The 18111-nt window shown below is 36.7% G+C and overlaps 2 protein-coding genes across 6 annotated transcripts in view; one reads left to right on the forward strand and one right to left on the reverse strand.

Moving 5' to 3' along the window:
- The window catches only part of aldh4a1 (aldehyde dehydrogenase 4 family, member A1), a 398306-nt gene that overhangs the window by 278205 nt on the left and 101990 nt on the right, over positions 1-18111 (forward strand). The gene's annotated exons all lie outside the window — the stretch shown is intronic.
- The window catches only part of slmapa (sarcolemma associated protein a), a 112345-nt gene continuing 101332 nt past the window's right edge, over positions 7099-18111 (reverse strand). For 3 of the 5 annotated variants that reach the window (XM_051672454.1, XM_051672452.1, XM_051672457.1), the window contains 4 exons: positions 17764-17881; positions 16472-16643; positions 14838-14972; positions 7099-8343 (listed from right to left, as the gene is read on the reverse strand). In XM_051672454.1, coding sequence (XP_051528414.1) covers positions 8251-8343; positions 14838-14972; positions 16472-16643; positions 17764-17881 — 518 coding nt within the window. In that variant the 3' untranslated portion in view covers positions 7099-8250. Of the gene's footprint in view, positions 8344-10367; positions 10456-14837; positions 14973-16471; positions 16644-17763; positions 17882-18111 lie in introns of all 5 variants that reach the window. The other 2 variants (XM_051672455.1, XM_051672453.1) reach the window with 1 other exon arrangement.

The following is an 18111-nucleotide window of genomic DNA, read 5'->3' on the forward strand; positions in this document are numbered from 1 at the left end:
ACAAAGTCCAGTAAACAGAAAAAGAGCTAAATCAATATTTGGTGTGAACACTTTTGCCTTTAAAACAGCACCAATTCTCCTAGATACACCTGGACACAGCTTTTCTTGGTTGTTGGCAGACAGGATGTTCCAAGCTTCTTGGAGAATTCACCACAGTTCTTTTATTTATTTACGCTGTCTCAATTGCTTCTGTCTCTTTATGTAATCTCAGACTGACACGATGTTCAGTGGGGGGCTCTGTGAGGGCCATGACATCTGTTGCAGGGCTCCCTGTTCTTCTATTCACAAAAGAAATGTTTGGGAGTATAAAATGTATATTTCCAATTTAAACAAAAGTAGCAGATATAAATAACCATCTTAAGACAAATGTTTTTGTGAAACATCTTGCGTGCCTAAGACTTTTGCACAGTACTGTATATTGCAATACGATTAGCCATCAAGTGACATTTCTCAGCCAGTCAACATACTTTTAAGAATTACGCATTTCTTGGCCTCTCTGTACTACTTTATTTGCATGGATTCCACTTGTAGATTTTGTTTGGGGGCTCATTTCAACACATTACACTGTGCATAATAACAGTTCAAATTAATGCAGATAAATATTAATTTTCATGTCAGAAAAACATAAACCCTTTCAGAAAATTACAATTCTTACCTGCTCATCTGAAATGCCTGTCTGCTTTCCTCACCCTGAAAAAACAACTGATCATTTCTATGGACACATTTAACATCTTCACTGACTCCACATATGACTCATGTGATATATTTTACGTTTTCTAGATTATTCGAAAGTTTTGTGTGGGTAAGAGACCTACAGACCGAAACTGCACATGTTGTCAGCCACTGACTGTGTCTTGCGAAACACAAAGCTTTATTCCTGCAGGGGGCGCTTGATGCTCTGAAACCAAATCCTCCATGCATTTAAATTTCAGAACATTTAATATCCCTTTGGAGACATTTTTACACTGGAAAGTTATTTTTTAATAAAGCTGATAACAGCAAGGATTCATACCAGTCAATGGAAATCCACCTCAGCATCATCTATAAAAGCACTTTTAAAATCCTCATCCAGTAATCATAAATGACTGTGATTGGCCCATCATTGCCAGCGCTGAGAAAAGTAACAGGTACCACATGACACCGCCATCTACGCTAGAACACCAATTGAGCGATACCAACTCCTACAATGGAGACATCAGTTTTATGTCTGATTATGAAAGACTCAGTCACGCAATTGCAAACTAAATTATTATCTCAAACTAAATTATTTTCAGCATTGATAAAAAATAAAATAAAGACAGACGCAGGATTAGGGGGTACAAATCACCCCCTTCACAGCATTGGGGGGCAATTCTACATCAACAGTACCCACCACCTTTTGATCATATTGTGTTTGCATGCACTACTGTCCCGTATTTAAGCAGCGAAACATTGGAAACAAAAAAGTTAAATCAATACATGAAATGAAAAAATCTGACAACACTCAAACATACTGTAGATAAATAATAATTTTAAGATGTAACAGGCAAAAATCCACGTGTGCTGATTGTTTTTTCTTCTATTGTTCATGATCTTATTCTGATAAAGGAAAACCGTTTAAGGTGCTTACATGACCACACACATTGTCGGTTTATTAAGCATAATCGTGTACGCCAACAGAAATCCGACATGAACATGTTAAAAATATAGTTAATTCAAATTCCACTATTTTCAGGGATTTTTTGTAGTGTTTTGAAATTGATGCTGCATATATGTACAAGTACATTACGTTTTATATAAGTGAAACCCATCTATAAACATGTATTGTCATATTCCAAATTTCTATATCGGAGGATCGTGCATGTAAACATGCTCATTGAAATTCCAGTATTTTCCAGTTGCTTGTGATTTTTGGAAAATGCATTTTATAAATAATTTTATAAATATTGCACTCCACAAGACATATTTTGCAATGAAATCGTTAAGAGCAGACCACAATTTATATCCACTAGAAATTACAATTACATCTTAAATTCTTGTTCATTTCCAGCCTGTGATGGTGATGATGTTTGATGGTAATGACGCTTATGTGGCAAAAATACTCAAATGTTTAAATGTCATGATTGTTACCATCTATTTACATTAGTTTATATCCAGCTGGTTGCGTTTATGCATTCGTTATCCAGCTAAGTTGCATATTTAAAGCTATTGATGTGAGAAAGCTTATTAATATCTTCATGCTGCCGAGAGAAACGTATAAACAAATCAGAAACGCATCTGATTTCAATTCAAAAAAATTTTATCCTCACTGTAATACGATGACTTCAGATCGATCACATTCTTGCGCTAAAAGGCTAGACACAGTGCAACAAATACAGTTTAACAGAAAGCTGGTGTCTCAAGATGCTTTTAAAGTTCTTTTTAATTAGGCACATCGTCTAAAAAAAAAAAAAAAACGGCGCTCCTGCACAAGACTCTGAATAAAAAGAAACAAAGGGAAACAAAAAGACGTTCGTCTAGCGCACGTTTACATAGAAAAGCAAATGGATGGTTGCAAAAGCGTTCGGTGTGAACAGCCCCTTACAGTTGGTGGAGGTCTTTGGCCGTTGCGTCTTGCTCTCTTATAAGCATTTCTCAGATTAAGCAATGAGTTGTTTAAATGCTTTGTCAGTAAAGATGTTCAACTTGGAAATGTGTGACTCGAGATACTCGCATTAGGTTCCAGTCTGTTGTGTTTTGTCTGATTGAACAGCCCCTGGCCTGTGCTTATAGTCTGAGCCACTTCACCACAGAGTTCAGACGAAAAACACTGCTATCTGGGAATACCCTACATACAACTGTACTGAATAAAAAAAAAAAAAACAATGTGGCATATCACTGTTATTATGAATCTTGAGTCTGGAGTAGTAATCAGTGCAAGTGTAACACCATGTGGACTGCCTATTGAAGCGTTTCCCCCCCTCATTTTACTTCTGACTTAACACTTGAAAATATGAACCAACTAAAACTTTTTATTTATTTTATGCACATTAGTTGAAAAGGGAATGTTCTTTGCAATAATTTAATGGTGCTTAATGGTTTATGTATTTATTGCATCCTCTTGTGGACTAAGGAAACAACATAAATTTAAAAATCAGCTGACTTTAAAATCTGAATATTAGTTCATGTATATTAATATTTATTTTATTTAAAAAAGTACAATGCATTTTCATGGTTCAGTCAGTACTGTTTATTTTTGTAATAAAGTTCAGCACTTTTATTTTGAGTGTTATTTTTTTTTTATTCAGTATCAGTTTTAAAAACTAGTGGTTGATTAATCGGTTATCGGTATTTAGACCGGAATCATCAGAGTCTTTCTTGGCAGTCAGTGGAGACAGCTGGAACTCTCTCAGCATGCCACAGTGCTTTCATGAGAATGTGACTCTAACCACAACAGGAACCTACAATTTACAGGTCTGTCCAGACTTCAACACAAAAGAACAATTCCAAGAGGCACTCAAGGGAATTTAACCCATCTTGAAAGAAAAAGAAAATGACACTTCCTTTAGAAAGTCTGTGAACACTTTATAATCTTGTCCTACACAACAGTACAACACCTTCCATAAGCTAAAGATATATAATGCATAACAAGAAACATGTTGTGCAAGGCCTGCCATCTTGTGTTCATGGCTATAAACAACATTTCATAATTTAAAGGGCTAGTTCACCCAAAAATGTAACTTCTCACATCATTTACTCCCGCTCATTCCATCCCAGATGTGTATGAGTTTCTTTCTTCTGCAGAACACAAATGCAGGGCTCCAGACTAAAAAAATGACATAGGAGCCATTGGCTCCTAAACTGCAACATTAAGGAGCCAAATGGCTGTTTTTAGTCGCCAAATCATATAATTGCTCGATTTAGATTGTTGTTCAGAAACAAGACAAAAAGCCGAAAGAAGACAGCTGATAACTATATTAATCGGAGGTTTAATAAACAGTATCTATTGTTGAGAACATAAGTTTGCATTCCCTTCTGTCTCATAAATATTCACACCCCTTTCATAATTTATACAAATATAAGAGATAAAGGATTTTTTTTAATACTGCTCCTCACAATTTACATGACAGATAATTATATAAAGTATAGTATACATATAGTAGTGTGTTGACTTCTTTAGCATCAATGAATGTTTGCACCGTGTGTAATAGTAGTGAACTCACTACTCAGTTGAAGTCCCTCAATTGTCCCAAGTGTCAAAAGCTTGAGATATATATATATATATATATATATATATTAGTTTTACAATATTCACCTTATTCACGGTAGCGCCATCTTTGATTTTTAACGGGAATGACAAGGCTGAGGAATAGACTTCCCATCTCTTCAATGGGCTGTACTGCAGTTTAACGTGCTTTTGAATCATTCCGCGGACAAAACATTGATAAAATATCTGTCCAAGAACATTCAGTATACAAAGAACTCCAGTTGTGGAAAATCAGATGTGATCTAGGAATATTATACAGCTTCACACCGTTCGTGCCATTGAAGGGACTGTAGGTCTATCCCTCACAGCCTCGATGTCATTCCTATTAAAAATCAAAGATGGCGCTAGCGTGAATAAGGTCTATTGCCTTAGTCTTTTACTGTTACCAGATGGCCCAGACACAGAGACTACAAGAGTGCAAATTGAATGAAATCCCTGATGCAGTTTATTATGCTACTCCGATCCCAATCAATAATTACCAGAACAAAAAATGTGATACACAATATGGGACTTTTAATTATAAAGAAGCCCGAAATACACATGGGACTCTTATTTTGAAATGTCTGCACACCCAGTTGTGAGCTCACTGACGGCTGATTCACTGAGAAAGTGAATCTGATTCAAACTGCGAACCTGAGCTCCTGAATTCAGTTTTCAGGCGATTCATGAAAAAGAACCGGTTAAAAAGAGTCATTTGTTCACGACTCTCTCACGCTGGGTTTCTTGTTGTGTGCGGTGCAGAGAGCTCCTCACCACAACAGAATGGGGGAAAAGCGGTGTGAGACACACTGGCACTCTATAGATGTATTAACTCAAGATGATATCTGACGAAACCGCATATGAGCGCACACAACCCGAATGTTGCCAGTGGCGACTAGATTTTAAATTATAGTCACAATCAATTATTTTTGGTCGCATTTGCGACCATTTTAGTCGCAGTCTGGAGCCCTGAAATGAATATTTTTATAAGAATATTTCAGCTCTGTAGGTCCATACAATGCAAGTGAATGGGTGCCAAACAAAATTTTGATGCTCCAAAAATCAAAGGCAGCATAAGTAATCTTTTATTACTTGTATGTGGACCTATGTGATTTTTGGAGCTAAAAACAAGTTCCAAGTCTAAAAACAAACTTGACAACATACAGTAAGGCCCCATTTGATTGAATAAATGAACATTACATTTATATAACACTTTTCTGACACTACACTCAAAGCGCTCGGTGAACAGGGGACTCTCAACATCCACCAGTGTGCAGCATCCACCTGGATGATGCGACAGCAGCCATAGTGCGCCAGTACGCTCACCACACACCAGCTATTGGTGGAGAGGAGAGAGTGGAGTTATAGAGCCAATTAATGGATGGGGATTATTAGGAGGCCATGACTGAGAAGGACCAATGGGGGGAATTTGGCCAGAACACCAGGGTTACACCCCTACTCTTAACAAGAAGTGTCTTAGGATTTTTAATGTCCACAGAGTCAGGACCTCGGTTTAACGTCTCATCCTAAGGATGGTGCCTTTTAACAGTATAGTGTCCCCATCACTATACTGGGGCATTAGGATCCACACAGACCGCAAGGCGAGCACCCTCCCTAATACCTCTTCCAGCAGCAACCTCAGTTTTCCCCAGGAGGTCTCCCATCTAGGTACTGACCAGGCTCAATCCTGCTTGGCTTCAGTGGGTTACCAGTCTAGAGCTACAGGGTGATATGACTGCTATTGCTTGAAAAAAGTAGTTTGTAGAGAAAAAAAAAAAAAAAAGTCCAGTTAGGTACTGGTTTTACATATCTATGAGAAATGTTTGGGAGGAAAACAACCTTACATGATTGCATAAATCTCAGTTTCATATTTTTGACCAAAAATAATCGAAAAGAAAAAAAATTTGTTTTATAGAAGTCATGCACATTACACTAGTTAGTGCACATATCCCTTTATCTCCCTTTACAAAATAGAATTCTGACATTTAACTATCTTATGTATAATTAAAATACACACACACACACACACACACACACACACACACACACACACACACACACACACACACACACACACACACACACACACACACACACACACACACACACACACATTAATTCTGAGCTCTCACTTCTCAAAAACAATATTTGGAAGTTAAACTATATACAGGCAGTGTGCTGTGCAGTACTGACTTGGTTGGTATGGGTGACCAGTTAAAAACAAAATACTTTCTTATTAAATTGACATAAAAAATTTGCAACTTCACGTTACTTCTAAAATTCGTACAAGTTAATGGCTTTAGATTTAAGGAAAAAATAAAACTCTTTAGCGGTTTAAAAAAAACAAAAAGACATGAATTCTAAGTGTTGAATAAAAAAAAAAAAAAAAAGCTCAGTAAAAACAGTATATTAATAAATTACAGGCCAAAGAAAAAGTACATTCTCAGCAGGTTGTTAAACATGCATAAATCAGAGCATACTAGATTAGAGAAGGAAAAAAAAAAAAAAAAAAAGATATAATAAATGGGAAAACATATCCAATCCTGAAAATTGGCTCCAGTAGCAAACTAGATGTAAACAACAATTTATATCCAATTTTTATTTTGTGACTATAACATATTTACACACAAACATTAATTGATACATATTTACAAACAGCCGATGAGCATTTTTCCAAACGTGCATTTTGTCCTGTAAAGAAAGATGATACAATCGTGTGTTAAGTTAAAAAAATAACCTAAATAAAGTCTATCATGCCATTTTAAAGAAAAACTATGAACAATGTGGTCATATTTTAAAGCTCTCCTTTCTGTGCTACAAGCTTTGCTTTTTTTGCATTCGTGGTCAAATCCATTCTGGATTTTTGTTGGAGTACGTCTTTCCAGTAAAAGATGAAAAAGATGAAAAAAAAAAAAAAAAAAAATTCTTGACATGGCTGAATTAGATGAATTGCGGTTTTGCTCGACGACTGTTTATTTACAGCACAGCAGACAAATGTGAAGCACACAGCAAACACATCATTGGTTAATTCTTATCGCACCAATCTCAAAACAACCCACACATCCAAATGTAAACTCATCCCCTTTACACCACCAAAATAATTCACTCGCACCCATTTCTGTGCTTCATAAGTGTGGATTTTTGACACTTCCACCCATTTTTATTATCATTTTTTCACTTGTTTGAAGTGCCTTTGCTTTCGGTTTCATACTGTGAGAAAAGAAAAATCCCAGAGCCTTTTTCAGGAGGTACTGTAGAAGATCATTTTAGCATACAAACGATGGGCCGTAGCCGTGAAATGAAAGTGCCCCGTCTTAAGTGTGTTGATAAAAAGCTACAACGTTTGTTTTAAAGTCAATGTTCCATTCCGTTTGACATTGACCACAATCTTACATGTCAAGAAAATTGAAATTCAAAATCACCTAGATACTTGTAGTGTCTTTGACATGAACATTTGCTTAGAATACACGATACAAGAGAAAACAGCCATAGAGTACAACGACATCACTGTGCTAGAAGCATGTTGGTTTGAACACACAGTAACAGCACAGACAATAGTGAAATTTTGACATTTTTCTTTTCAAATCGAATGAATGTGATGCTGCAAGAGTGGCACTTCAATGTGAACTATTTAAAGTAGGCACTTCACCCCCTCAAGTTGTGCCCTAGAGTTTCTCATTTGGCTTTACATCTATTTGGAATACCACATTAACAACTAAAATGGCAAACCACAAGAAAAGTTAACTAAAAAAATACTAACAGAAAACGTGGTAACCCCTTCCAAGAAAAAGTCAGGCCTAGTTTTGTCCATCTTAATAATCTGAAATTCCCATCTGAGTGTCAAAAATGCAGATAGAGTATTTATTCTAAAATATGCGATACAACTTTATCCCCTCAGTCTTTCTATATTATTTACATTTGCATTTACACAGACATTGTTGAGACCCAGGGGGCTGTAAATATGGAGGTACTATGTTCAGATTTAGACCTCGTCCTACAGACATACAGGAAGTGGTAGAAACAAGTGTTGCAATTGGTTTGTGCTCTCAGGACGAGCTCTTAGTTAGGTTGGGATAAAACACCACTGCTGTCACTGCAACCACGGCGGCGACCACCGGCATCCAGGGCATCCATCCGCTCTGAAACAATGAGGCGGCGCAGAGAAAAACAGTAATGCCATTAATACAGTTTATAAGAAAAAAAACGGCACCAGCACCACCAGGACAGAAGCACTGGAGACTGGCGCTAAAGAAATAGAGGCCTGACATTAAGAAACAAAGAGATATACATGAATATACGGAGAGAAAGATGAAGACAGATAAATATTTAAGTAAAACTGGGAGAACCAGTTACCTCACAGGAGTTATAAAGCAAATAAAAACACAACTGTCTTTCTTCAAACTCAAAGAAAGAAAAGCTGTTTAAAAAGGCATACACTTCAGCCAGAAAGGCAAATTCTGTAATCTTTTACTCATACCCTCATACTGTATCATTCCAAACCACTCTGACTTTCTTTATTATGTGGAACACAAAAGGAAAAGTTCAGTTGACTGGGGTTGTCAAGCTCCAAAAATGAAATGCATTTTTTTTTAAATAAAGTTTTGCAAAAGTAGCCCAAACAACTCTTCTGGAGTAGTTTACGTTGTTATTAAATGATAATTGCTGCTGTTCTCAAATCTCATTTGCACATTCGCATATTCAAACTTTCATTATGTTCGGTCACAAGGCACATGAGAACCAATGGAATTCGGTGTCAATCAGTGTCAAAATTTCACTTTTTTATTTAAGGGACATTATTTGCTCCTGGTTTTGATTTTCAGGGGCATTTTTACCTTGAGGGCCTTTTTTTTTTTCCAACCATTAATCAATTCATTAATACAAATTCTCAAGATTGAGAATTCATACTGTACCTCTTACCCTACAAATTCAGTCAACATCAACTCAGATTTTATGTCATAAGTATAACTAGGACTATAATAGAATATTAAGAACTATATCAGATGATCCAAATAAAAGACAGAAGAGTTCACTACAAGGGCATTTTTTTGCCCCCACATTTTGAATATCTGGGGCATTTGTGTCACTTATAGTGGCATTTTTGCCCTGAACCCCAGTTAAATTCTGACACTTGAGTCAAAACTCTGTGCTGCTCCTGCTTCAAGTTTGAATATGTGAATGCAAGAAAAAGAGATTTGAGAACTGTTGAGAAATTCTTAGGTGAAAAACTACTGAAGCTATCGTTTGGCTTCAGAAGACTTATAGCACACAATCTCATATGGACTACTCTGAAAGTGCTTTGTCATTTTTGAAGCAACAGCATCGGTCCCCATTCACTTTCACTGTATGGAAAAGAGCAGTGTCAGCATTCTTCAAAACAGCTCCTTTTGTGTTCTACTAAACATTAAGGCCAAAGTGTACTTCTCCACGTGCCGATACGTCTCGCGCACAGTGCATGTGACGTTAATTTCGGCCACATGAACAAATCTGTTTTTGTTTGAAAACTCAATTTTCAGTCTCCTGACATCATCATTTTCCAAGTATGCGTTAATGGAGAGCGTTTTTGAAACTATCCATATTTGGTGGAGGAAAATGCCATTCTAGTGTGGATGAAAAGGCGTAAACGAGCAAAAATACTCTGTTTTGAAACGAAAACGTATTAGTGTGGATGTAGCCTTCGCCATCTGCACAGTACTAATCGCGTGCAGTCCAGCTTTTCTAGAGATGCGGACAGAGAATACTTCAGTTTTCCACGTGCCAGTACAGAGTTTGAAACTTTCAGAGTTTGAAAGGGCCAGTAAATGACAGAATTTTCATTTCTGGGTGAATTGTTCCTTTAATTTCATCAAATAATAAAAAAAAAAGCAAAAGATGACATGATTACAAAAAACAAATAAATGAAAAATAAGAAGCATCCAAAATCCCCAAATTCAGAGATTTATGTAAACATTAGTGATCCAAGTAAAGACAGACAGTTAATGTGTGGTGATGATGATTATTTGTTAGGTGATTCTGGGAGGACCACATGATGCCAAGCACCAAGAGGTATTTTGGGTGAAGCGAGTGCAAAGATTTTGCCATGCACAGGTCGTATATACATGATGATGTATACAGAAGAGGATATAAAGGAGTAACACAGACAAAGACTACACAGGAGTACATGTACCTTTCTACCACAACTGGCTGAAGCACCAATACAGCAAAGCCAGGAACAGACCGATGAAAATGGCTTGGACAGGCTGCAATATGGATGGCTAGAGGAGGGAAGGGATATTACAAATAAAATAACAAAATCAACATTTAAACTATTCAATGGAAATCAGGGTGGGGGAGGGAGTTGTACAACTACAAACAATAAACAAATGAAAAGGGCCTCAGCTGCAGTGGGGGAGGAATAGGTAGACTGACGGGAAATCAACAACAAATATAATCAAATGCCCCAGAGCCACAAACACATTTCAACATCTAGAAGCAGAACACCAGGAATGAGGACAGTGTCAAGGCATAAAAAGAATTGTATTGTTCCAGGCTCAATACAATTCAAGCTCAGTCAACAACATTTGGCACATGATGTTGATTTCCAAACTCATCACTCGTTTATTCAAAAATGGCAAAAATCGAGGGGCCTGGGTAGCTCAGCGAGTATTGACGCTGACTACCACCCCTGGAGTCGTAAGTTCAAATCCAGGGCATGCTGAGTGACTCCAGCCAGGTCTCCTAAGCAACCAAATTGGCCCAGTTGCTAGGAAGGGTAAAGTCACATGGGGTAACATCCTCGTGGTCGTGATTAGTGGTTCTCGCTCTCAATGGGGCGTGTGGCAAGTTGTGTGTGGATCGTGGAAAGTAGCATGAGCCTCCACATTCTGTGAGTCTCAGCGGTGTCATGCAAAACGACCCACGTGATAAAATGCACGGATTGACGGTCTCAGAAGCGGAGGCAACTGAGACTTGTCCTCCACCACCCAGATTGAGGTGAGTAACCGCGCCACCATGAGGACCTACTAAGTAGTGGGAATTGAGCATTCTAAATTGGGGAGAAAAGGGGATAATTTTTTTTTTTTTTTTTATAAACACAAAATCATATTTTAAAGATGTTTTTAATATTATTTTTTAGAGCTGTCAAAATTAATTTGTTAATTTGTTAACATGCAATTAATTTAAAACTTTTAATGCTAGGCCTGTCGCAATGATTAGACTGCCGGTTATTTGATCCAACCGTGATTATTGTGCACTTTAAATTTCAATGACATTTTAATGCCCAAATAAGGGAATTTTAAGCGAATATACAGTATAAATGCCATGAACATGGCACGTTTGTATGTCATTGAGTTGAACTCCGAGCGTCACTGAGCCACACCACGGACGTCAACCGGAGCAGCAGCTCCGGTTTGGCAGAGCATGTGAAATTTTCAGCGCTCTAATGCCGTCAGCAGAGGTTCACACCAAACTCCCGCGAAAGTATAAACGAACAAATATAAACTTTGTAAACGCAAAGCGCTCCGGTTTCACTTTAATTTAACGGCTGTGTGATGGAACATGTTCCTGGACATATCGGGTTCATACATGCAGTGTTAATGACACAGTGACAGAAGAGACGCAGGCTTTTTCTTCTTTTCTTCTTTTTTTTTTTTTTTAAGGTTTTAAAAATCTCAAAGGTTTTGCTTCATGAGAAATTAGGGCTTGTGGGTTTAATCAAAGAGCATTAAAATAACGTGTTAAAGTGAAGAATTAGGACAGAAATAGTTTACTATTGCATAATATAATTTGTACATTTTTTTTTTTAACAAATTTTTTTTACTAAAAATGTTAACTAAACTAAAGACATGTTTAAAGTATTACAAAATATTTTGATATTTAAAAATGTTTCATGTCATTCATAAGTTTAAGCCTTAAAAATAGATGATAAAAATATGAATTCCTTTTATAAAAATCATCTATTAAATTTTTTTATTTATATATTTGGAGTTAACTATGTAAAAATGACTTCTTAATGTGTATGAAGCATACATACTGTACACCTTAAGAAATATGACAAATTGTATGACAATCAATCATGAAAGCCCTAAAAGAGACAATTAATCGTCATAATCGCAATTATTTGTTTGACAATTAATCTTCATTAATTAATGCGTTATTTTTTCTTATTCGTGATTTACGCATTTACCATTAATACAGCATAAACACTGGTTAGAAGAACGGAATCTTTGTAATGTGTCCGCCCGGTGTCACAACACTGATGCACACTTTACAACACAAACGCACACACGCCCGTCATTGATCAAATGATAGAGCTCTAGATGCTATTTGTTGAACAAAACAAGCCCAGATGGGACTTGTGATAGAAATCAAGTATTTTCAGTCTATGTAAGATGCATTTTAATTACCACAGAAGCACGTCAAGTCTTAAGTATCACCACAACGCGGAATGAGACGTTTTTGTCTGCAAGCGCTTTTCATGCGAGTTCAAAGCGACTACTGACATTGGGGTTGATGTGCTGACGTGAATCATAAACACGGCTTCAAGATTGCTGTAGGAAAGTGGATAGCCACAGTTGCTGGCTGATTAATATAATGAAGGATGAGATTTTAAGAGATTTAATGCCCATTGCAACGAATATGCAACCAGTGGGGAGACTAGTTATTTTAATTAGTCAAACTCCTAATTAGACTTTGGGAAATGTTTAATGTTACTCGAATGTGCATTTGTTTGGAAGGCTTTCTTTGGAATATGTTAGTAAATAATTTTATTGCTATTTTTTTTTTCTTTCCTGAGGAGGAAATAAATGCATTTTGACAGGAAAAGAAGTATATTTAGAGTCAAATTTCAGCACTTTCAAAATCTCAATTAAAACTTCAAAAAGTTAATTTCAAAAATAAGTAAATTAATCCATGTTTTTTTAGACAAATTATCTATATCATAGGTATACTATTATATTGATTAAGTTGTGATATATCTGCATTATATCGGCCCATCAACACCACAGCTCCCACAGAGCCCCCCACTGAACATCGAGTTAGTCTGAGATTACATGGAGACAGAAGTAATTTAGACAGCATAGATACTGTCGCAAATTCTCCAAGAAGCTTGGAACATCCTACCTGCCAACAACCAAGGAAACTGTGTCCAGGTGTACCTAGGATAATATGTGCTGTTTTGAAGGCAAAGGTGGTCACACCAAATATTGATTTAGCTTTTTTATGTTTACTGGACTTTGTATGACTTCACTGATAAACAAAAACTACTAATGGCATTGTTTTTGATGAAACTCTCACTATGCAACATTTTTCACAAGTGCCTAAAACTTATGCACAGTACTGTGTATATAATTAAATTGCTTTAAAATATTGCCTTAGTCTTTCTTTACTGTTACCGGATGGCTCAGATTACAAGAGTGCAAATTGAATGAAAATCGCAGATTCAGTTTATTGTGCTACTCCAATCCCAATCAATAATTACCAGAACAAAAAATGTGGTACACAATTCAGGACATTTAATTACAAAGCAGCCCAAAATACACATGGGACGCTTATTTTGAAATCTCTGTGCTCCCAGTTGTGAGCTCACTGATGGCTGATTCGCTGAGAAAGTGAATTTTTTTTTTCTCAAAATAACTGTCACATTCAATTATTTTTGGTCGCATTTTCAACCATTTTAAATCGCAGTCTGGAGCCCTGTTTTTGCTGCTTCTTTTTTTTATTATCAAGAAGGAACTAATTAAAATTGTCTTTTGTGGTAATCAACATTATGCCTCCAATACTGCCGACTGAGCTTTTTTATTGAACCTGGAACATTCTGTATAAATCACATCAAACGAAATCTTGGTTATTTACATTCACTGACGAACAGAGCTACAGTCTGTGTTGTGTCCAAATCAAAAACATATGAAGTGATTGTGTAGACTTCAACCAGCAGTGTGAAAGGGACTGGATTGTGGGAATTGTGATTGTGTACATTTCAACCCCCCCCCCCCCCCAAAAAATAAAATAAATAAATTGTACAGAAGCCAAATAATATCAGCAACAAATGGCAAAACATGACAAAAATAACTGGAAATACTCTTTTCTGAGTTCGTAAGCAAGATAAAGAAAAACTGAAATTTGCCAATTCTTGAGTTTTTGAGAGGTAAAAAAACATTAAATTAAAAAAATTATAAATACATAAAAAGTGATTGATAAACACCTTTCAGTTCTCATGGGATGTGTCTCAAGGCCTAGTGAGCTTTCTACCTAGGCATCATCTTTGGCCATTGTAAGCACGTTCCATCATTTGAATGTGTGCACAAATGCCATCTATGTAGACAGCTCACTGGGATTAGACACACAACCATGGTGTTAAAAATGTTGGTGTTAGAACAGAATATTTGCTAACACAAGCCACAAAACTATACCGTAAGCGTGTTCTGCTGTATTTTCGTGACCTGTGCAAAACACTGAAGTAAGATCTATGAACGTCTCGCTGACGACTGCGTTAAATGGTGTAGCGAAGGTGACAGCTAATTAATTGAGGTAAAAATATCTCAATGCTTACAATCAAAGTGCTGAAATGCAATGCGTTGAACAGTTCAGCACACAAGGTTTATTTTCTCCTTTTATAAATCAAAGTGAACATTTGAAATGTGCAGTTTGTGTGACTCACATTGCTGCCTTTCTCTTGCAGGAGTTTCAGATTGGCCTTGCACTGCTCCAGCTCATCGTTGATGGAGTGTTTCTCCTGCTCGGTCTGTTCATACCGCTGCCTGAGATCTGACAGCAGATTCTGAGTGTCATCATACTGGAAAGCGAGATAAAAAAAGAAAGATAAATCAGATCAGACATGACAGAACTTCATTCTACACGTTTGTAGTAGGATGGTCGACAAGTCATCCAGCAAACTTTTTTTTCTATAAATTTTGCTTTAGCTTTAATATTTTGTGCTCCGAAGAGCTTTAAAAGACTTTAATTTACATTTAGCATGCCGTTATATTGCAAGTACGGTAAAGTTGCGTCTCGACAATAAAGGGATAAAATCACACAAAAATCTGAATTCTGTCATGATTTAGGGTGTGTTCACACTTGGCAGGTTTGGTTTGATTAAAATGAAAAAGTGTGAACGTTGTCACCGAACCTTGGTGCGCACCAAACAAGCGGACCGAGACCGCCTGAATAGTGGGTCTCAGTCCGCTTTCAAACGAACTCTGATGCGGTTCAATTGATATATGAACAGGAAGTAATTTGCCTAATACTGACCTCAAGCATACCTGGTTCTTCTCATCATAGGAACTATGTTGCCCATGACAGTTCGGTACATGCGTCGGAGCCGCCGTCAGCCGTCCTTGCAGCATATCTTCGTTTGTGTGTGCAACGGAGGAATGCCTGCCGCTGTTTTGACTCCTTTACACATTCTATTAGCTCTTCCTTTGTTCTCAGCTGGTAAAAAATACCACCATATATATATATATATATATATATATATATATATATATATATATATATATATATATATATATATATATATATATATATATATAATGAGTGCATTTCACCCAGCATTGTTTTCAATGTTTGGCAAGTTCCGTCAAAATATATATGTCATAGAAGCTGTCCAATCAGGTTGTGACCTTATCCTTATGCCTTTTGTTTAGTATCTTTAGGTTCGGTGTTAAAAATGCCAGTGTGAACGCTAAGCGAACCAGGACTAAATGTATCATTTTCTTTTTAGTTCCGGACCAAGAGAACCGAACTACAAGTGTCAACACACCCTTAGTCACCTTCATGTTGTTCCAAACATGTATGACTTTTTCATAGAAAATCATATGACTAATCCCTAATCCTAACCCTAACCCTAACAATCCACAGAAGGAAGAAAGTCATACAGGTTTGGAACAATGTGGGAGTGAGTAAATGATGACAGAATTTTTATTTTGGAGTTAACTATTTCTTTGAAGCTCTGCCGCACAATATATTAAAGCTAAAGTAGTGTCACTCCATCCATCAAAGTGCCACTTGTTTAAGGGAACAAAAAATTATTAAATAATTTTAAGGGGAATTACAGTGCCTAGTTTGTTGCATTTATTTTTTCCAATAAAAAGTTTACTTCTTTTAGTCATGGTTTTTTGCACCAGAAAAGTCATAAAATAGTTTTTCCATAACCATTTTTCACCTTTTTAAACTTTGTACATGTGGTTGCTCAGATGTGATATCTTTGTGATGTTTAAAGTTCTGAAAGATCTACAAAATCTACATTAGTACAAACTCTTCTTTTAACAGTGGTTTCCCTTGATGTGACTGTACCTCCTTCTGCAGATCTCTGGTGCGGTTCTCGGCGTGGGCCAATTGTATCTTCAATTTGCTGGCGTCCTCTTGGTGCTGGTCTTGTATGGAGCCCAGTTTATTTTCCAGGTCACCCTGTGATTTCTCCATAGCATTTAAACTGCTGCTGAGTGTCGCACTCTGCTCTCTGGAGCTGTGTTAAGAAAAAACATCAATACTCTAAGTGTGCCGAGCATCCTTGTACTAGACAAAGCAGCACCATTCAAATTTACAGGCTTCCTATGTAGTGCTCACTACTTTCTACACATCACATCACTTGAAAAAAATTGGTTCAAATGGAATGCCCTGCAACAAAATGCTGTCATGCAGATTAGTGGTTTAGAGTATGATGACATACTCGGGTTAATTTTTACCAGGCTTTCATCATTCATTTTGGTACTTTTCAAATGACTTCTGTATAGATTTTCATCATTTTCTTCCTTGTCCCAGACCACCACACCAAACAATTTTTCCCCAATAAGATTTTTTTTTTAGTTAGTGTAGTTGATAGCAAAGTTAACAAAAGTATCAGTGAAGAGCATGCTTCAAATGTAATATGAGAAATGATGTTTTAAGAAAACATCTGAAAAGAAAATCAAGGGAAATATCACGTATTTTTTTAGCAGAATATTTTTATTAGGCATCATTTCCAATCAAGCTGTAATTTTGCCAAATTATGCATCATCTTTATTTCCACCACAATTCTATTAAACACAATACAGAATTTGAGATGTGGTGGGAGTGTACTTACATAAAAACCACTATTATTAACTTACTAGTCAAAGTTTGGACACACTTAACTGAATTTGTGTTTTTTTAGGTAGGCAGCCTCTGTGTGTGTGTGTGTGTGTGTGTGTGTGTGTGTGTGTGTGAGTGTGTCCTAGCTTTAGCTCTATAGCTCACAGCTATGAGTTATCAGACAACAAAGCGCAGTGACAGACACACTGCCTAGGATGTTGTTCAAGTACAGGACAAAGGTACTTCCCTCCATTATAATGTCAACAGAGCTATTTATAAAAAATAAATAAATAAAATAAATTACATTATAAAAGTCACTAATGTCTTCTGTAAATGGAAACAATGCCATGTTTTGCCATGCAGTTAATGATTTGAAACATTCTCCATGTATGAAAGCAGATGGGACAAAAATAAGTGAACTTGAAAACACATTTGAAAACACTGGTGACACTTTTGAAGTCGTGATAAATGGTCTAAATGACACTAAGAGCCAAAGTGGATCAGTTGTGTATCTTCTGTGTGTGTATGTGACTCACCTGTTGAGCTCATCCTCCAGTCTGTGCAGTTTCTGCATAAGTGTGGTTTTCTCAGCACGTAAACTGTCACATTCATTCTGAAGACCAGAGCACTCGGTCTGAAGCTTCTCCAGCTCACCTGAGAGAGAGAGAGAGAGAGAGAGAGAGAGAACGGTTAAACACGACACACAGGTGAATGCCAATTCTGTGTCAAGATTCCGCATAACAGCTGTTCCAAAACAAGTACATCTTAATGTTTTTAATTTATTAGGTTTCAGAATGATTCTATATAAAAAGCATAAAATTCTGACACCTAATATTTCATGTAACAGAGTTAAGATCTGAGGGGCTTTCAGGTGTTAATGAAAT

Source organism: Myxocyprinus asiaticus, chromosome 35, assembly GCF_019703515.2.
Source record: "Myxocyprinus asiaticus isolate MX2 ecotype Aquarium Trade chromosome 35, UBuf_Myxa_2, whole genome shotgun sequence".
Taxonomy (NCBI): Eukaryota; Metazoa; Chordata; class Actinopteri; order Cypriniformes; family Catostomidae; genus Myxocyprinus; species Myxocyprinus asiaticus.